The 21,771-nt window shown below is 38.3% G+C and overlaps 1 protein-coding gene across 9 annotated transcripts in view; it reads left to right on the top strand.

Moving 5' to 3' along the window:
• The window catches only part of TJP1 (tight junction protein 1), a 158,291-nt gene extending 136,726 nt beyond the window's left edge, over nt 1–21,565 (top strand). The window contains exons 15-30 of one of the 9 annotated variants that reach the window (XM_019007926.2): nt 24–208; nt 342–437; nt 841–923; nt 1,923–2,133; nt 2,680–2,780; nt 3,729–4,082; nt 4,496–4,747; nt 5,503–6,402; nt 6,738–6,832; nt 7,333–7,557; nt 12,655–12,705; nt 13,464–13,639; nt 14,289–14,730; nt 15,987–16,204; nt 16,507–16,590; nt 19,950–21,565. In XM_019007926.2, the coding sequence (XP_018863471.2) occupies nt 24–208; nt 342–437; nt 841–923; nt 1,923–2,133; nt 2,680–2,780; nt 3,729–4,082; nt 4,496–4,747; nt 5,503–6,402; nt 6,738–6,832; nt 7,333–7,557; nt 12,655–12,705; nt 13,464–13,639; nt 14,289–14,730; nt 15,987–16,204; nt 16,507–16,590; nt 19,950–20,044 (3,568 nt within the window). In that variant the 3' untranslated portion in view covers nt 20,045–21,565. Of the gene's footprint in view, nt 1–23; nt 209–341; nt 438–840; nt 924–1,922; nt 2,134–2,679; nt 2,781–3,728; nt 4,083–4,495; nt 4,748–5,502; nt 6,403–6,737; nt 6,833–7,332; nt 7,558–12,654; nt 12,706–13,463; nt 13,640–14,288; nt 14,731–15,986; nt 16,205–16,506; nt 16,651–19,949 lie in introns of all 9 variants that reach the window. The other 8 variants (XM_019007925.2, XM_019007924.2, XM_019007927.2 and 5 more) reach the window with 8 other exon arrangements.
• The last annotated feature ends 206 nt before the right edge of the window (nt 21,566–21,771 follow it).

Raw genomic sequence — 21,771 nt, 5'->3', positions numbered from 1 at the left:
ACTGGGATTTGTTGTCACCTCAGAGCTGAGCAGCTGGCTAGTGTACAGTACACACTTCCAAAGACAGCAGGAGGAGATCGAGCAGACTTTTGGAGATTCCGAGGCTTACGAAGCTCAAAAAGAAATCTCCGGAAAAGCAGAGAAGATCTTTCTGCCCAACCTGTTCAGACGAAGTTTCCTGCCTATGAAAGAGTTGTTCTTCGGGAAGGTATGGCTGTACTCTTAACTGCACATTACAGGTTTGTGTGGTTTGATTTGGAAAAGCCAATGTAGTTAAGCATATCTTGCATTTGGTTTAAGCAAACAATATATATTGACTTTTCTTTTTCCTTCAATTCTAGCTGGGTTTCTCAGACCTGTAACCATTTTTGGTCCAATAGCTGATGTTGCACGGGAGAAACTTGCTAGAGAAGAACCAGATATCTTTCAAATTGCAAGTAAGTGTGAGATCAGGTTTTTCTGCAGTTAGGAAATAGGGTTTTTTTGGTTAAATTGTTTCCACATTATTTCTTTAGTTAGCATATTTAACAAGACATTGACAATGTAAAGGAACAGACTAAATGTAAATGCTTCTACTACAGTGCTGCTGATAATTCTCTGAAGAAATACTAGTTCTATTTATAGCACCTCAAATTTCATTTTAATTCTGTACCTTATCCTAAGTGCTTTTGTAAAGATAGGATTTTTATGGCCATAATGGTGGGTAGACTTTCATGTATGATATGTAATCAGAAGTTGAATTGACAGCTTGAGCTATGAAATGGTTTGTTTTATCTTAATAAGGGAATGTAGAATATGTTGTAAATTTACAATAGATTTTTCCTGTGTCCTCTTTACCAGAAAGTGAACCAAGAGACGCTGGTACTGACCAACGTAGTTCTGGCATTATTCGTCTCCACACTATAAAGCAGATAATCGATAGAGTAAGTCTTCTACTGTCACTGGACTTGTAACACAAGAAAAGTAAAACTGGTAACATGAGGTAGTGTTGGGTGTTTTAAATGTAGAATGGTAAATTACTGTGTTTGCTTTAAAAATAACTTTCTCATCACTCTGTTGGTTAATAAGAGAAACCCCACCACCCTTCTTCTCCATATTAATAACTGCAGCCTGGATGTACTTCTAGGCTTTGTTCCAGAGTTCTCCTCTCTCCATTAAGGCTCTTTTAAGCTGTTTCCTCTTTCATTTAAAGCCATGGTGTGACATTATAGCTAGAGATGGTTACTTTGTGTGGAGTTGTCTGTTTTGCTGCACCTGGGTCTACAAATTGATCACTTGACATAATTCTTTTGTGTGAGGACTAGGACAAGGTTCTTCCACCTCCCTTCCTTAGTATACTTAAAACCTCTACCATTAGTGCATTATATGAGGCTTACCTATTTATTTCCTTACTTAAAAACAAACTGGAAGAGTTTCAGATACTGAAGTATGAGAGGGGAAAAAAGCTATTATAGCAGCAAAGTCAGTATGCTTCATGCTGTGTGACTGATTGCATTGAATGAAAGCTGGCCAAGTTCTGCCTTCACAGTGTTGGGGTTTTTTTTGTAAAAAGGAAGATAAAAGTGTGTAATGTCTTGTGTTTCAGTTTTTGGTTTTATCCTATTTACAGAATGCTGACAGGAAACTGCTTACTTTTATTTTAGCATCTGCTTACTTTGAGGAAAATTTTAAAAAAATAGAATTAAATGTAAAAAATCCTAGAGTTATACAGTAGTCCTACAGTTCAAAATGTATATGCCTATTTAGGCTGGTATTTGAATTGGTTTGGTTTTTCTTAAAATAGGAGAGGGATTTATGTCAATACTTTGAAACAATGAATTCTGTAAAAGTAATACAAAATCAGTTTGTGAAGTACGTTTGAAAATTTTCATGTAGGACATAAATGATTCACTTTCTTGCTTCTGTCCTTTTTGTCACTACAGGACAAACATGCGTTATTAGATGTCACTCCCAATGCAGTGGACCGTCTGAATTATGCCCAGTGGTATCCAATTGTAGTGTTCCTAAATCCTGATTCTAAGCAGGGAGTAAAGACCATGAGAATGAGGTTGTGCCCAGAATCACGAAAAAGTGCCAGAAAGCTGTATGAAAGAGCTCACAAGCTCCGCAAAAATAATCACCATCTCTTCACAAGTAAGTAATTAGACAGACTGGATTAGACTTTCTGACAGAGAAGGGGAGGCAAGATGAGAAAAGCTTCTACCTCCAGAATTTTCTGCAAATGGAGCAGGTCAAGCAGTGATGGACTTGTTCAGGCTTCCCCATTCAATAACCAGTAGTTAATTGGTGTGTGCATCATTTGCACATGACTGCACAAATGTGAAGCAATCTGAAACATCAAAATGACATTTCTAATAGGTCTTGTGGCTTTGCAGGATCATCAGCCAAAATCAAAACTTGAATAAATAGGAAAATGATGTAACTTTATTGTTTTAGTCTAGCTAAACTCAAGCCTCTCTCTCTTTATTCTAAGCTACTGTTAATTTAGCATTTCCTGTGCTAATTTCCACGTCCCAAACCACATCAGGCCTTAAGGTTGCTTGGGTACTAATGTTTACATTACTATTTAAATCTCATAGTTTTAACCTACCAGTTTATATTGCTTTTATTACTCATGGTATAAATCCTTCTTGTAGTTCTGCAGAAATCATAAGTCAAACTAATCTGCTGTACTTCTAGCTACCATTAACTTGAATTCAATGAATGAAGGATGGTATGGAGCTCTTAAGGAAGCAATTCAGCAACAACAGAACCAGCTAGTGTGGGTTTCAGAAGGAAAGGTAAGAAATAATGTTTGGGGGGAAATGGCAAAACAGTGTTCATGAGAGATTTTCTGTGAAGATCTAAAGCAGTAATGCCTCCTGGCTATGTGAGCTGCTTAAAGCTGATTTCTCTCTACATTAGAGCACTTACTCTGTTCATGAGAGCTGTACATTTGTCCTTATGCATGTAGCAGTGTAGTAAGGGAGCATTTCCTCACTGGCATTGTTAACTGGAGGATATATTAATGCTGTGAAGATTTTGCAGGGATTGGATGGGTTTTCGTCAAAGAACATCTGGGAATTTCACTGCAGGGGTACTCAGGGCTAGGATTGCCTGATGATGGAGTGAGTTTTTCATTATTATAAAATCAAGTGGCATATTCATGTTCTTTCTGAGAACAGTTGTGAGAAAACACATGTGAAACCACAAGTTAGTATTCTACGTTCCCCACTAAAACTCCGCTTAGCTTCTTGAGCTGCATGTTACTCTATGCACATTAGATCCATCCTCTTGGAGAGCTATTATCAAGTCTCGTGCCAGCTAAAAGTAAGCAAATGATGAATCAGCTATTGCTATGGGTTTCTTAATTTTCTTTAATTAGGTCTGGATTAGACCCTAGCTCCTTGTATGTACCTGCAAAGTGATGATTCCGAAAGCATAATAGCATTTTCAAGTGCAGTTCTGTATTTTTGCAAGCACTTTGGTCTCTGTGGACACTGCACTGTCCCTTGCTCCCTTACACTGACAGTCATCTGGTGCCTTAGTAAAATGATTCAAAGAGCTAGCCTGCAGATGAGTCTTTTAGGTCTAAGCTTAACATACTCAGTGATGGAAACCTGATTTCTTGTCCCCTGTGATGATAATAATACTGGATTTGATAAAACTCCCACATTCTACATTGCAAGAGAAGGGTGTTCTTTAAAAGGTATTTCAATAAACGTGTACCCTAATTTTGTTTGCCACAGGCAGATGGTGCTACAAGTGATGATCTTGATTTACACGATGACCGCCTTTCTTACCTCTCCGCTCCCGGCAGTGAGTATTCCATGTACAGCACAGACAGCAGACACACGTCTGACTACGAAGACACAGACACAGAAGGGGGTGCTTACACTGATCAAGAACTGGATGAAACTCTGAATGATGAGGTTGGGACTCCTCCTGAATCTGCTATTACACGCTCCTCTGAACCTGTTCGAGAGGATTCTTCTGGAATGCATCATGAGACTCAGACTTACCCTGCTTATGCATCTCAAGCTCAGCCACAGCCAAATCTCAGAATAGACTCTTCAGGATTTAAAGCAACTACTACTCAGCCGGTAAGAAAGTCATTTTATACACTGACCACTGTACACTGACTTCAGGTTGCAAGTTCTCTTGAATAAGAAATGTCCATTTATATTCTGCTTACCAGTGTTGTGTGTGCATACAAGAATCTGTCAGCAGCAGCAGTACATTACAGTGAATTGGAGAATCACCTTGCCCTGCTTGTTTTAGTGACTCATTGACAGGAGGGGGATTGAAGTACCATTCTACTTTGATTAAATGTTTTGCTTTTATAATCCTCAACCTAATGAATTTCTAGAAGTGCTAGTGCATGATACTATCAGTACATTTCATTTTACATCTAGCTGCATTGGTCAGAGCATCACTTAAATTATTTTAATATAAATCAAAAAGTCATACATTGATTCAATAGCAGTATATTTAAAATATTTTAAACACTTCACAGAAAGCAGAAGCCTCACCTGCAGTCCCTTACCTTTCCCCGTCGCCTGAATCAAACCCTGCAACCTCATCAGCCTCTGCAGTAAATGCTAATGTAAACCTAAGTAATGTCAGACTGGAGGAGCCTACTGCTGCTCCTTACAACTCTTACCAACCACAAGCGGGCCCCTTAAGAGCACCGAGTACTGAGGGAGCTCATGTAGTACTAAGAGACCAAGAGCCATCATCCTTACCGCCGCATATAGATCCAGCAAAGGTACCTGTGCCACATTGTTGTGCTGATTTCCTGCTATACATCAAGCTAGCATATGATCTTTGTTTTGCCCTTATTTGAAGAATTCCTTCTAATTTTTTGTTCATCTAAGAGAATCATGCAGGTTACAAAAACCAGTTCATCTGAATTGCTAAGCATCATTTAATGTTTTGTGTGCATGGCTTCAAACTCTGTCCTTTTCACTTCTCAAACGCCTGACTTTTTAAAAAAGGCTGCATTCTGTATTTTGATTTTACTTTACATGTGACTTCCTTAGACTGTCAACGTTCTCCTGTTAATGAGGCCTCGACAAAAATCTTATTTCCCTAAAATTTAAATCGTGCCATATCGTTGATCATGAGGTTGAGTACTATTTGTTGAGTGACGTTATATACTTCTTCAGCAATGCTAGAACTATCTTAGTGTATTTATATATTTCACTTCCATTCTTTCCACATTCTGAAAAAAAGCGTGTGTTTTTTTTTCCCTGACCACCAAACCCCAGACATGAGGCTATTACCTTGGTCTTTCTCTTTAATCTACTCTTCTAATCTAGGCTTCTTAAAAATATGACTAAAAAGGATCTCTTGAATCACCAAGTTCAGCTTCCTCTGGTTGCAAACCATCTGCATCAAATTATTCTGCTTTTAAACAAAATTAAAGCCAGTATTTAAAACTTGTGTTTGTTTCAAATACTACCTTTCAACTGCACCTGAAGTTACTCTTCATTTTAGCTGAGAAGTGTCTCTCTCTAACAGGTGTACCGGAAGGATCCATACATTAATGAAGAAGCATCCAGACAAAGCTATGTCTTAAAACAGCCAGCAATTAATCACCCAGTACAGAGACAGGAAAGAGACCCAAATCTGATCTATGAATCCCAGGCTCAATATGCAGAAAAACAACCCAGTAGGGATTATGAACAGTCAACATATAGGTATGACTCTACAAACTATGTAGATCAATTTTCTCGTGGTTATGACCCTCGCCTACATTATGATGACCGTGTGCCTCCCTATGAGGATCACTGGACATATTATGAGGACAAGCAGCCCTATAACCAAACAAGAACAGCTTATGAAAACCAGCCTCCTAGGGATCTCGATTCCAGACAAAATCTAGAAGAGAGCACAGAGCGCAGCTATTACCCAGCACAACCTCGTTTTGAGGAGCCCCCTGCAATGAGCTATGACAGCAGACCTCGCTACGAGCATGCACCCAAAAACTTCAGCTTGCCACAAGTGCGATACGAGGATCAACACACGGTTGGATACGACACCCACGGTCGATACAAACCAGAAGCTCAGCCATACCAGTCAGCCATATCTCGGTCTCCTGAACCCAAGCAGTACTTTGATCCACACATAAGAGGCTATGAACAAGGACCTCCTCAAGCTTATAGTGCTAAAGCTGGACAATATGAGCCTTCTCATAGCACTTCAGGTGTTTCTCTTCCTCCTCCCCCTTCATCACAAACCAAACCAGAAGTTTTGCCTTCCAACAGTAAACCACTGCCTACACCACCATCCCTAGCTGAGGAAGAAGAAGATCCAGCCATGAAACCACAGTCTGTGCGAAGTAGGGTTAAGATATTTGAAAGGAGAAGATCCCCATCTTTGGAAAAAATAAAGGATACAAGTGATACATCAGCTGTCAAGGTAAGTCATTTAAGTTTTTTAGTTCCTGCTTTTTTGCCAATGAGACTGCACTGCAAGAAGTAAAATATTGTCTCAGAAGCAAAGCTTTACTGCTTGTGGAAATACTGCCTTTTAACAACCTAAGTGAGGTATGTTTTAAAAGCAGAACCTGAACACTTCTTGTGAAAACACTGCCAGGGGTCTTGCTATACTGGAAACTCCTCTGATTCTTCTTTTGCTAGTAGTTGTTTTTTCTTTTGGAGAAAGGGAAGGTATTCTTAGTTTCCTTAAGCATAAAGTGCTTTATCTTTCTAAATGTTAGAATTTAAGAGAATATGCTGTGTTTTTCTTTACAGCCTCCAGAACTAGCACCTAAGCCTGCACTCACGAGTGTGAGTGGTCCAAAACCAACTACTCAAAGCCAGTATGAGCACGAGAAAACAACCTACAGGTAGATGCACAACTGATAAAATTTAGTTTTCAATATGAGTTTAGAATATTCAAAAACACATCTTAGTGTTTCAAATTGGAAACTGCAGAGGAGTCAGAGTATGTCAGTATCGTTTGTGTATCAATAGTAAAGCAGGGCATGAAGTCAGTTCTCATGGGTGTGACTGCTGGGAGGTGGGGGAGAGATACTTAGTTTCTTCCTCAAAAATGCTGAGAAATCATTGTATCTCTGTTCTACTTTCTTCTGTCTTTAATTGAGCTAATTACAAAGCAAAACAAAAAGGAAAAGGTAAGATATAAGGGAAATAAGGATTTTCTTTCCTTATGGTATGCCAGAACTTCTAATTTCCTTCCAATATAGGTAAAAAGGCAAGGTATGCAATTAAAAGAATTACATATTCATTGCTTTATTAATAGCTAGGTTAAAAAATAGAACTGTAATTTGGGCATTTACACTGGTTCAACTGGGCAAGGCAACTGTATATTATTCTTCTTGGTTAGGGCCCCAGAACCACAGAGACCTCAAGTGAAGCCACCTGAAGATATTGTGCGTTCCAATCATTATGATCCTGAGGAAGATGAGGAGTATTACCGGAAGCAGCTCTCCTACTTCGATCGCAGGAGTTTTGAAAATAAGCCATCGGCGCAGGTTGCTGCCAGCCATCATTCTGAGCCCACCAAACCAATACATTCACAGAATCAGCTGAATTTCAGCAATTATTCTAAGTAAGTTTGGGTTCTTTGGTTTTTAAATTTGAAAAAGGAGGGGGGCATCTAGGACTAAAACTGAAATTCTGCCCGTGTTCAATGGAGTCAGGGACTTGTGGTACTGAAATGAAATTTAGTATTCATGAAGTCCTGAGTTTCTGTTTAGGTGTAGCCTTACTTTAAAAACACATACCTCTATAACTTCTAATTTTGGTAAATTAATCACTTTTGCAGGTATCAGGAGCTTCAACATGTTACTTTTACTTACTGCTTAACTAGCATACCATCATAGAATTGTTTAGGTTGGAAGAGACCACTATGATCAAGTCCAACCATAATGTAGCACTGCCAAGGCCTACAACTTATGTCAGTCCCTAATTGCCACATCTACACATCTCTTCACCTCCAGGGATGGTGACTCCACGACTTCCCTGGGCAGCCTGTTTCAATGTCTGATAGCCCTTTCAGTGAAGAAATATTTCCCAATATCTTACCTAAATTCCTCCAGCACAATTTGAGGTCACTTCCTCTTGTCCTGTCACTTCTTACCCGGGAAAAGAGGCTGAATCCTACCTGGCTATGATCTTCTTTTAGTGAGCTGTAGACTGATAATGTCTCTCCTGAGCCTCCTCCAGGCTGAGCTCCCCAAGCTCCCTCAGCTGCAACTCACATGATTTGTGCTCCAGACCCTTCCCCAGCCCTGTTGCCCTTTTCTGGACCTGCTCAATGTCCTCCTTGCTGTGAGAGGCCCAGAGCTGGACACAGCACTCAAGGTGTGGCCTCAGCAGTGCCCAGCACAGAGGGATGGTCACTGCATGGATCCTGCTGGACACACCATGGCTGGTCCAGGCCAGGTGCCTTTGGCCTCCTTGGCCACCTGGGCACACCTGGCTCATGTTCAGCTGCTGTTGACCAGCACCCCCAGGGCCTTTTGCAGCTTTCCAGCCCCTCTGCCCCAGCCTGTGGCACTGCAGGGGTTGGTGTGAGCCAAGGGCAGGACCCACTGCTGAACCTCACACAGTTGGCCTCAGCCACTGATCCAGCCTGTCCAGACCCCTCTGCAGAGCTTTCCTACCCTCCAGCAAATCAACTCTCCTTAATTTGGAGTCACCTGTGAACTTACTGGGGGAGTGCTCTCAATCCCCTCATCAAGATCATTGATTGTGTTCTGTTTATTATCATAAGCAGGACATAATAAAGCATTTTCTTAGTCTAGTAGTAGTGCTTACACATCCTTCAAAACAAAGGTTTCGATTTATTCCAGTTCTGAATGCATTTGTTCTTGTGCATGTTAGCCATGTTTGACATTAGGAAACTGAGCCTTTAGGGAATATTGCTGAGGCCAGAATTTAATCTGTTGATGGAAACATCTGTTTCCTGTATTATTTTGTTTCCTTGAATTGGAACATTTTTATACAGAAATTGTGTGAAAGATCATACACAGATTTTGCTCAGGTAAAGAGCTGGCTATTTTGGAGGATAGTATTCAAACTTTTTGAATACTCTCCACAGTTAATTAAATCTTTAAATTTGTTTTTAAATTTTTTTTTGAAACAACAAGTTTTGTTTTGAAATAACAAGATGTTTGTAGATGTTACTGTGAAAAGCCACCTTGGCTTGCTGCATGCAGCCTGAAAACTGGGTGGTTTTGAGGGCTTTGGTTGTATTCCTGCTTGAAACATGGACTATTCAGGTCAAGCTGAAAATATGACAGCCTTAATGTAAATGAGATCTTTAGAATGATAGTTGTAGTTTTATAATGTTGAGTGTACGTGCAAGGTATCTTCCATGTACTTGATACACCATGTTCCAGTGCTTGTCTTAAAGGATTTGAGCTGGGACTTGGGAATCCAGTTATTATTTGTTTGGTCATTGTCTGTGATCTTCCATTGTCTTTGTGACCTGAGAATGTTGGAATGGTCCAAAAAATTTGATAGGTTTTAAAGGCTTCACTTTTTTTCCCCCTAATGGTGTGTATATTGGGTGTCTGTAACCAGTCCTGATTCTCAGGCAAGGATGCTTCTTATCCTTCCTTTTCATTTGCCCAGTGTCTTCTGGTGGAAAGATGAGAGCTCAGCTGTTCTGCTCTCTGGGCATCATAGGCATAGACCTAAGAAAGCTGTCCTGACTGGTCTCATAGCAGTAATTTTCAAAATTCCACATAAAAAACCCAGTGTTACCCACAGATGATCCATTTTGGTGTTGCCATTGAAAATGCAAGTCACACTTTGGGAGAAGTGTTGCGAGCATTCATCAAGTAATTGTGAGGATTGTAAAATTTTTCAGGTGGAGAGTGTCAAAAGCTTTCATTGTACATTTGTTATTCTTCAGTGTTGTCACGGTGAAAAGCATGAGAGACAAACACAACCACTGAATTTTTGGTGCAGAACAGCTCATGGTTGAGAGAGATTCTTCCATATTTCTACCTACTGCTTCTGTCTGCAGTGTCACTTGTATTCTTTGGCTGCTCGCTTGTGGTTTTGTTTTGATCATGAGCTAGTGTATAACTTCAGGGCTTGTATGTATGGGAAGGTGACCTCTTACTGCCACAGAGGAGTAAGATAATACTGGTTTTAAGGCTGACAATTTCATGTATCATGTGGGACAAACGTGTTCTGTTTTTGCTTTGTGAAAGAATGTAACCCTTAACAGGAAGGGCCAGACATGGGAAAGAAAATTTACCCAGGAGGGCAGTCCAGTGCAAATAGACAAATACTAAAATATTAATGTAAGTGGAAAGAGATAAACAAGAATGCTGCTCAGTTGGACAGTACTGCCTCTAGTACACTGCAGTGTCCTTGTGTGGAAACACAAACCCACTGCTATCTTGAAAAAGCGTTCATGTTTAGGACTTTCTTTTAACCAGCTTCCACGTTGTTCCTGTTACTTGCTCAGTATTAATCTTTTTTCCCAGTGAATTTATATGGTAATTGCTATTCTGTGAATAACTCTTCTAAAAATAAACAGGACTAAATTTGGATTATACAGGAACTGTTGATTATGCAATCTCTTTCTTCTGAATAATCCATATAATGTATTCTGGGTACAGAGGACAGATTTTATTTATTCATGAGCAATAGCTACAACTTTCTTAATGTTAAATATTAATGTGAAACATCAAATTATGTAAAGTTCTTTGCCACTGAGTAAAGATGGTGACAATCCATATTTTTCCCACTACAAATTATTTTACTGTTTTATTTTGTTGGGGGTTTATTTTCATAATTTAAGAAATTCATGCCATTGCTAAAGCTGCTTTGTAGGGATAATGCCACATCTGCACGTTACAGTTGTCAGGAACTGCAGAATAAGGGGTAATTTCTCTTGCTGTGAGAAAATAGTAGAACCTGTAAATGGGTGTGTTTCAGTGGGTCTGGTTGAAGCAATTTGAGGCAGATATCCCCATGGCTGAGAGTAGTGGGTTTGTTACTGCTTGGATCAATGGAGTTACCTGCTTTTGCTGCTTGACATGCTGCAGAGTCAGGTAACTTTGTGAATGTCTGTTCTGAGCAGGGTTAAGAGTGGTCTCAGAGGCAGCTGCAGCCTCAGCTGGGGAGGCAGTGAGGAGAAGCATCCAGACTCCTGAGTGTCTGTTAGCTGGAGTCTATTGAGCACCAGCAAAGCAGTTGCTGTTGCATCCTTAGGCTTATAACTTGGGTCCCATTGGTTCATTCTAGGGGTTTATTTCTGCTCCCTTTCAAATTAAAGTAGTAAATTTGTCATGAAGGTGAAGTGGGAGATAGTTTAGAAAGCAGTCTATCTATAATTAGGGTAATTTTGATTACACCCTTAGGAGCTGTAAGGGATCACTTTGGCTGCATACAGGTTCTGAGCAGTGGGGATGGGATTGTGTCTGACACTTGGTCAGGAGACTGTGACAGAATGTGCTTCATACTAAACACAACTTTGTGTTCTCCTCCCTTCATCAAAAGGTGTACTACCCTTCCCCATTTGTTTGTCCCCTGGGACACTGATATGCACTTCTGATCATGTGTAGTGTGTGTGGGGCTTTTCCTGTGGGCTTTTGCAGGGCTGCCCTCCCCTGGTTGCTATCTCCCTCTGGGAAGCAGTGATTTCAGGTGGGCACTTTCTTGAGAGAGCAGCTATTACCCACCTGGAGTAAAGGCAACAGGGAGTGAGCATGCAGTAATGGCTCCTGTTGCTGGATAAATGGCTTTAGATAAAATCAGTGGGAATGGAAGCTTTGAGATAGATCTAAAGTCATCTCTTTTTTGCAGCTCTGGTTTTAGAGGTATGTTCATACAAATGCTGTTTAGATCACTGATCTTCTCATTCATGTGACGATCAAGCAGACTTGCAGAAGTTTCCAGCCTTTTTATAGTTTCATAGCATACTCCTCTAAAGTGCCAAGATGGTTGGTGTCTAGAATTGTTGCCTGTTAAATATTTGTGACCATACAGAAAGTGAATGAATGAGGGAAAGCTGTCCTCATGTACAAGTACATGTACATGTATTTTCTTGCTACATGTAAGCAAGGTAAGTGTTAAAAATCTAGGGAAGTCATCAGTATACTTATGGTTCTGTCTCTCCTGGTATTTGGAAACAGTTCTAAGATGTTCTTTTAGATACTGTTGAACACAACCAGAAACATTTTATGGTGTGGGCTCTCTACTGGATGAGCTGATAGTGCTGGAGAAACAGTTGCTGTGAATGTACCCTCCTTACATGATCTGCAGTACAGTACAACCCTACTGTCAGTCTGTCAGTGTTATGACTGAAGAAGTTGTTTCAAACTGGACTATATGAGAGGTTGTTCATTTATTTCAATGTATTGAATAATTTTCTTTATACAGATTGTAACAAATGGCTTAGTGTAATCTCATTCTTACTTTTAATACCTGCCAATACAAGATCTTGACTACCTTCTAATTCACTGACCAAATCTCATATGGAATATAATATGTGATCATTGTAAACATGCATATGGTAAAGGTTTTGTCAGAAATATCTCTGTGAATAGTGTCTCTGTTTCAACAACCTTGTCATATGACAGCTGCTAGGACTAACATAAAAAGCGTGAAGAAATAATATGCTCAAGATAGAATGACTATTTTCTTTCATTCTTCTATTGCTGTTTGCTTTGCCATCACCTAGATTTCTTGGCTCTTACACTAGCTATGACTACTTGAAAAGGAACATCAAGTGGTAAGACTGTTGTTGATGTGAGGATGTTTTCAGGTGTCCTCTCACTGTTACATTTCATCACAGGCATTATGTGCACTTAAAATTTGAAACACACAAATTCTGGAAGTGCAATAAGTACTATTGCGATCCAAAATTACAAAGGTGTTTGTGAAATCAATCATTTTCTGAAGTAAACCTGTGGATAAATATTTCTAGCATAAGAAAAATGCTTTGAAAATAAGAATTTTAAAGTTACATACACTATGCACATAAAGCTAGTGAAGCTTAAGCTGATTACATTTCTAATTAAGATGGCATTGTTCAAATACTAGGTGTATTTAAAGAAGTTATACTAGAATCCATTGTCCTTTTGGCTAATTATGCTTTTTAAAAAAAACAAACTAAAAAGAAGTGGGTTTATTTTTTTTTACAAGACCCATGAAATTAGAGAACGATCTTTCATTGAAATTACTCCAAATGAAGTTGAAAAATAAATAAAATTAATAGGCAATTATGCAAATACACCTGAAATGTCATCTGCCTTTTGTTTGCCTTGGTTTGTGTTACTAATCTTCTAAAGGTCAATGTTGTCTGAATCTCTTGTGCTTATCAATAAATGTTTTTATACTTGAGACAGGCTATTCAAGAAAATAATGTTTTGATGTTTATAGGAAGAGATGGAAATCAGGTGATCATAGAAGACAAAAAATAGCAGTGAATGCAGGAGCTGTGAGGTAACCAAACAGTCAAATGTTGGTTTTTTAATTCTGTTTCAATAGGGGGAAACCAACTGATACTGAATCACTGGATAGACCTGTTGGTGAAAAACGCTATGAGCCAATCCCTCAAGTTACAACTCCTCCTCCTGCTCCTTCAGTCCAGTACACACAGCCACAGTCAATTAACAGTCCTGTCCTGTCTCTCCCAGCACACCACAAGCCTGCACTTTCTGAAGGTGAGCAGTTACAAAGCTGACCTTTGTGGGAACAGCTATTGCTTGTCAGGTGCTTATGGGGTTGCTTCAGCACATCTACATGGGTAACTATGTTGTTCTCTAACTGAAATGTGGAATAATTATTATTGAAAATAGTTTTTTATTGTAGTGAGATTGAATTTTATGATATTATTTTGTAATTCTCTCTGAAACCAGGTAGGTTCCAGGTATTAGTAATACCTGTAACTGTTGCACTTGTCTCGGCAAAGATGAAGTAAAACTCTCTGTGCTTTGGACCAGAATTCTTCTGACATGAGTAATAGTTGTAGGCTTCTAAAAACAAAAGAAAAAGTTGTTTTCACTTTCACATTGAGAGGATTACCCAGTTCAGTTGAATTTTCTGGTTTGTTCAGCTACACAATGGTATTTCAGTACTGCTTTTCTGGAGGTTTGATCATGATATAAATTAGTCTAACCTTTTCATTGAAAGGTCATACCATTGTCTCTAACATTTATAATGAAATGTTAGATAACTTAATGTATATATTTTATACTGATGATTAAGATGATGATTAAGAATTGACTGAAATGTGTTCATGTGCCTCAGTGTACGTGACCAGTCATTTTTGGTGGTTTCTGACAAGTTTGGGTATTTTCATTTTCATTGCAGTTAACTCTGTGTCTGATCCTCCTCCACCTCAGAACAAGTCAGCAATTTTCAGATCCTCTAGAGAGGACACTGTGCAGTCCACTTTTTACCCTCAGAAAAGCTTCCCTGACAAAGGCCCTGTTAATGGAACTGAGCAGATTCAGAAAACAGTCACTCCTTCCTACAACCGCTTCTCAACCAAACCTTACACCAGTGCTGCACGGCCCTTTGAGCGCAAGTTTGAAAGTCCGAAATTCAACCACAATCTCTTGCCAAATGAAGCTCAGCATAAACCAGAGTTGCCATCAAAATCTTCAAATTCTCCTCAACCAATTTTGAAAGCACACAGCTCATCGCAGCCTCCTGACTTTGAGAGTGGAACGGACACCTATGCTGTACAGGTCGACAAGCCTAAATATCAACCAAATAACGTTAATGCTGTGCCTAAAGCCATTCCTGTAAGGTAAGCTGCTGCTCCTTCCCTTTCCACCTGTACATCTACAGGTCATCTGAAAATGAAAAATAAAGCTTGTTTTTTAATTCTCCTTCCAATTTCTGTAGGTATTGTAGTCGAACGATTGATGCTATTATTCTAAATTCTGCCAAAGGATAGATACTTAAAATGTGTTTGATGTGCCTGAACTGTCTTGCATTCTGTTACTAGGAAGTGGCATGGCTTTACTTCCTATTTCTCATACTAAATTATAAATTTTCTGGTAGATAGTAATAATTTGTCCTCACAATTCTTTCCAGAAGATGGAATTAATTTCTAAAGATAGCTATTGCAGCAAATTGTATTCATTTTGTGCTTAGAGAGACCTCATGGGACATGTGAATAAGGGATACTTTAAAAATACTTGTGAAAAGAAAGTAACTTTTGCAGTTTCATATTGGTGCTCTTTACTGTGAGACAAACCAGCAGCTGCTTATTTGCAGCTCATGCTTGCACAACATGCTTTAACGTATAAGAACTATGTCAAGAGTAACAGATACTGTTACAATCTTAAGCTATTTGCTTTTGCAGAACAGTGTTTTAGTGATATTTTATTTCAACACAATAATAATGTGTGAACCTTAAGACTTAAAATTTTGCTGTTTGTCTTATATGTTCTTAAGCACCTGAGAAATGTTTTATGCTAGGTAGTTCTGTAGACTGCTACATTTTGGAGTTACTGGCTCTTTGAGTGAAATTCTTTTGAAACTGTTCTGAAAACTTCATCAAGGTATCTTGAAGTTACAAGTTTCTTTTTAGTTATAGCCTGGCACCCTGGAAAAACGTGTGTAATTTTTTTTTCTTGCAAGCTTTGTTTTCCATATATATGTATGTAAAAAGGTTCACTATCACTTGAATAAGAATTAGTAATTCTTCTGGTAAAATAGTCAGAATGGAGTTTTGGGACAAAAAAAATAAACTTTCCATTGCATTCACTTTTATGAAGCTGAATGTGTAGCTGGGGTAAGGTCTTTCTGTATAATGCCAGAAGCAGGCAGCTGGAAACACAAGATTCAAGTGGTCTGAATTCTTGCTTTAACTACTTCCTGAATGCTTTCAGAGTTGGTGAGAGTTGGTGGGGGTTTTTTTGTTGTGTTGTTTTGGTTTTTTTTGGGGGGGGGGGTTCTTTCTTTGTTTTGGGGTTCTTTTTGGGTGGAGTTGGGTTTTTTGCCACAGAGTTTCAGGAGGAAATATTGATAAAACTGCTAGGCTTTCTGTCTTTTCAGCCCTACAGCACTTGAGGATGAGGAGGAGGAAGATGGACACACAGTTGTAGCCACAGCAAGAGGTGTATTTAACAGCAATGGTGGTGTATTGAGCTCCATAGAGACTGGAGTTAGTATTATTATACCACAAGGAGCCATTCCAGAGGGAATAGAGCAAGAAATATATTTCAAAGTCTGCAGAGACAACAGTATACTTCCACCTTTGGATAAAGAGAAAGGTAACAGCTGGAACTGTACACTGTTCTGCTACTTAATACAATTCTTTTCTAACGAGAACAAAACAGAATATGAAAGTAACCTTGATATGCTCCAGTAGTTTTAATTTTGAGATTGTAGTGTGTTCTACTGAAAAGTCACTTGAGTGAAAAACACTCTTGTGCCTTTCTTTACTGAGAGGTCTAAACGTTTGTATTTTTCTCTAAATTGAGTTACTGAGTAGCTCTGCAGTGTAATTGTGTAATACTTTGAATGTATGTCACAAAAAGTCAGTAACAGATTTTTTTCCTTCTCTTAACTCTAGGTGAAACACTTCTTAGCCCCTTGGTAATGTGTGGGCCTCATGGACTAAAATTCCTGAAGCCAGTGGAGCTGCGCCTGCCACACTGTGCGTCTATGACCCCTGATGGTTGGTCTTTTGCTCTAAAATCCTCCGATTCCTCGTCGGGTATGCTGTCCTCCCTCTGTCCTTTTGGGGCTTTTGGGTGCTATCGTATAATTTAAGTTATTTTGGCTAAAGGTGATGCTGTGTAATATAAAAACTCAATCATTGTATTTGTGTCAAACTCTCCCATTTCACTTTCATTACAAATGTCTTTCTTACATTTACTCATGGTGCAAATTCATAGCTAGAACCATGATAGCAGAAAAAGAGTAATATCTCTAGTCTATTAAATATTACCGTATTTTTCTATTCTGTCTTCTTTCTTGAGGACTGCTACAGCTGAATACACTTGAAATGATAGTCGCACTAAAACTGAGAGGAAATGAATATGTACCTCTGATTGGCCTTTGTAACATTACTGGTGTTTGTCTGTTGCTTAATTAACCATATAGGACTCTGGCAAATCTTAACAATCTGCATGCTCATAAATCATGATTTAACGCTTGTTAACTGTTTCCATGTGTGCAAGTTGATGCTAACAATTGGGTCATTTAAGAAAACTATAGTGTTCAGTAAAAGCATTTACAATTTATTCTAATGTAGCTGGTTTTTCCAAAAGACTTTTCTTGCTTGCTCCTACCTATCTCTCCTCTACTGCCTTTATCCAGAAGTCTCTGGTTGATAGTAAAAGTTGCAACTAGGTTGCAATTTTATTTACCTGTTCATTTTTACCTCACTGTGGCTTTCTGGGATGAGGGAGAGAATGTATTGGCTGAAATTGTCAGCGAGGAGCCTAATTGAGAATTCTGGGCAAGTTTCAAGCAATTTCATGAAACGGCTGTGAGGTTACAGAGATTTAAAAAGGAATGTTTGCACATCTGGGGAAAAAGTCTTAAGGTTTTATTCAGCTACTTTCAAAATTTATGGTGGAAGATTCAAGCCATTAATGTGCACATGTGATCTGAGTACTGAGTGAAAAATGTATTTCTGTATACAGCATTTAAGCCACCATGTATGCATATCTTCTCTCACCAATGTATCTATCACTGTCAACACCAAAGCACTGATGCTTTGAAAAATTAAAGCATCAATCCCCTTCATGGGGAATCAATAATCTAGAGGTATTAATGGCAATAATTTTTAGTTGTTTTTTATAAGCTATTCTATGCATGTGTTGCATGCATCTATTTAACAATGTGTGTATACATGGCAGTGTTAAAACACGGGCTCAGAAACTATAGGGTCCCAAAAGATACGACAACTATGTACAAAACCAACACAGCACTTCCTTTGTAACTAATAGCACCTGTTCATGAACTTACTTGAAGTGAAGGGAGAGGACTCAAATGATCTAAACAATAACTGAAGTTACTGAGACATTTTCCTCCCTTTCCAAAGTGGGATGTGTGTGTGCGCGCATGTGTGGGTGAAAGCAAGAGCGTGTATATTTAAACCCTAACACTTTCTGTACTGTAAATATAACACCACATTCTGTTAATCTGAAATGGGATGTATATCATAACATTGCTCTTTTGAGACAAACTTAAAAATTAGGCAATTCTGTCTTATGATATGTAAGTAGACCATACTGTGTCTTAAATAAATTATTGTTTTCTCTCTTTCTAAATTAGTTGGTTATGGGACTCTGATTCTTGGGGTGGCTTTATTATAACAATTTATACAATTCTGGGGTTTTTCTCTCTTCAGTCGTCTGCTCTACCTCATCTTTTCTCAATGTATCCATGTTCTGTCCTAAAAGTGACATTCATTTGCACTTACTAACATCTTTTCTGCCACATTTAAGCCTCATACATTGGTATTTTACTCTTCAACCCCTGCAAAAGCTTAACTGATTCTGGTATTAAAGCTGACTGGGAAAAAAAGTTGCCTTTTATGGCCATACTGATTAGAACATAAAAAATACTGAGTGATATCTTTATTTTCCTTTTCAAAGCAGTTGTATGGGAAAATATGGGAAAAACATCCTGTATCTTTACTATGTATTTAGAAGGAAAGGTTGGAAACAAGTCTGCCTGTCTCATGTGCAAGACTAGGACCCGACCGTCTTACTGTTTTGTTCTACTCTTTTAATACATTTGGTCATATGAGTTTGGAATGGAATTTCCTGAATCTGTAAAAGGAAAAATTCTCCAGCATTATTGAGGTTTTTGACTGAAATAAGCAATCTCAGCTGCTTGCAGTAAATTTGTTTGTTTTCTCTGACTATACACCAGACACTTCTATTCTTTGTCACTACGTTAGATGTTGCCATCTCTCAGTGCATTGTGTACTTCATTTTGTTTTCATGAGTTCAAGAAAACTACATGGAATTTGTATCATTCTCACTTAATACTGAGGTGTCAGATGTTTGTTCAGGTGTGTGACTGGGTTCTTTATCTTGTTACCCGTTTCTCCTCGAGGCAGATTTATTTGGCCAAGCTATTTAGTGTCATTTATCTGAAAGACTTAATAGAACTTCAGTGCATTTTTCACTTTCTACCATAGTGGGATGATCACACCTTTTGTGTAGTGGCAACACTTGGTAGTGATTTTAGGTGGGTAAATGAAGAATACTGTCTCCACTTAAGAGACAATTGACTGTGCAGAGGGAATGTAACCTTTGATCTGGTGAGACAGCAGCTGATGACATTCTGTTGTAACAGATTGTTACCCAGAACCTTTGACCATGAGTAGATAAGATTTGTTGTAAGGATTTTTATGTACCAGTTAACTGGAATACCTTTTAGTATTTCAGGCTTTTAAACACATATACTGGATGTAGCTGCAAAATGACTACAATCCTGTCTACAATTATTTTCATCATAGAAAATAAAACTACCAATGTGTCATAGTGCTTAGTTACAACATGACTTCTGATTTGCCTCATCTGTGCTCAGAACTGTTCCAAGACACTTTAAATGCGTCTTACCCACATTAGCTTCTAAAATTTCTAATTTTTTTTATTTTTTTTGGTCAATGGCAGTTTAGGAAGGAGCCAGTGACCACCTGATTCACTGTTAACAAGTCTCAAATGGGAAGCACTCTGTTGGTGCTGTAGAGGAGTATGAGTTATATTTACCAGTTCCTGAGTGCCACAGCATCTGTTGTGAATAACTGACCTATCCTGTGTTATATTAAAATGAAGGGGTATTTTTTTATTAATAACATGCAAACTGCAGGGTTTTCTAAAACCATCAAACAAATCAGCAACAAAGAAAAAAAAAAAAAAAAAAAAAAAAAAAACCAACAAAAGAGGTGTAGCTTCAGAACTTAAAAGCTCCTGTCCAAAAGCTTGGTTGTTTCAAGATGTACACTGTGTGACAGCAGATACTAAACACCAGCATTGTGTTTTCCTCCCACAGGTGACCCCAAAACCTGGCAGAACAAGTCTCTTCCTGGGGATCCAAACTATCTTGTTGGAGCAAACTGTGTCTCAGTCCTAATTGACCACTTCTAAATATTAAGTTAGCTGACTGAGTAAATAATATGAAACTGAGATGGACCTTACATATAAACTGAAACACTCTATCAAGTATTAACTGTTCTATAAGTGATAATGGATCTTAGTGTTTAAGCATCTTGCTTTAACTAACAATGAATTAGCAAGTACATTCTTTGAACCATGGTCACAATACATGCCACAAGCAGGGAGTGTACAGGGGGAACAAGGGTTTTGCAGGTCCTGTATGCTTTGGTTTGGTTGTTCTTGTGTTGGGTTGGGTTTTTTTTGTTTTGTTTTTGGGGTTTTTTGTTCATTTGTTTTTTGGGGTTTTTTGTTTTTGGTTTTTTTTCTGTTAAATGACACTACTAGTATTTTGCTGTTATCTGAAAGTACCAATGAAACTATACACAGAGGAACTAACTTTATTTCATACTTCAGTGTTGAAAACACAGATTTTAGCCTGCGTTTTGACTGTGTGTTTTTAACTCACAAGACTACCTTTTGGTCTCTGCTTTTTAAATTACTTTTGGTGTACATGTCCAATGAAATGGCAGTCAGCTTGGGGTAGCACAGTTCAGATGTTTTCCTCTGCTGGGAGGTAATGCAAACACATCTACTTGCTGTATATGGAAACATTGTCCTGAGAACAAGGGGGAGGGGGAAAAGCATGTGGGATGACTATGGTTCAGATGCCTCTGTGGATTTGTAAATTAACCACATTATTACAGACCTATTAACCAGCAGGGATGCCTTACCCTCATGTTTTTAATAGTCTTAGCTCTCATAGTTCTCTGTATTAAGTTTGTATGGCTTTTGTGCTTACTTAGATATTATTATATCATGAGAGACTGGGGGGGGTGGGGAACAACAACAAAAAATTGTGAGTTTGGTTTCAAGAACGAGCATTGTTTGTGTTCATCAGCCAGAAGAGAACCAGAAGAAAATGATGGTATGTTTTCTGCTATGCATTTGAAAATTTATAGATGTTATAGACCGCTTGTATATAATGCGTGCATACCACTTTTGTTTTTGGTTTGTAAATTAACTTTTATAAGCTTTACCTTTTTATATATATAAATATATATAAAAACAAACGAAGTTTCTTAAGGATATCTTTGTATTCTCATACCTTTTGAGCCTTGAACTTTGACATCTGCAGCAATAAAGCAGCATTTCTACAATATACGAACGAGGACATTTTTTAAAAATGCACAAAGTTGTTACCTTTTAAAGTGCTGCATTTAAAGAATATAACTCGGAATTCTCTACTTTGATTAAATTCTTGAAAAGTATCCCTACTGTAATTTGTCATAAGGATGCTGTACTATGTGCCCTGAAATGTATTTTTTTACTAATAGACAATTTATTACGGCACAATGGCACTACTACTGTTTAGATAATATACCACTGCATTCTGTTAATGAGTTATTAGCTATTCAGGTGTGGCTGATTTTTTTTCTCTGCAGTTATTAAAATTACACGTTTCTAAATATACAGAATAAAACTGTTTTTAAAATAATAAAGATGATTGTAGTATCTTATTGTTTCTGAAATGCATTTATGTGTACATAACACAATTTTGATTTTATTTTTTCTATGTAAGTAGAGAGCTGGATCTGCCATATGTTCATACATGTAGCCAGAACTCCATTGTGTGGAGTCAGTTGGAGCTGTGTACAGCAGGGCTTCTGAAATGATGAACTCCAGTGTGGATCCACTGAAATTTCTCAGTACAAGAGTAG

The sequence above is a fragment of the Parus major genome, chromosome 10 (genome assembly GCF_001522545.3).
Source record: "Parus major isolate Abel chromosome 10, Parus_major1.1, whole genome shotgun sequence".
Taxonomy (NCBI): domain Eukaryota; kingdom Metazoa; phylum Chordata; class Aves; order Passeriformes; family Paridae; genus Parus; species Parus major.
This window is presented reverse-complemented; position numbering and strand designations above follow the sequence as displayed.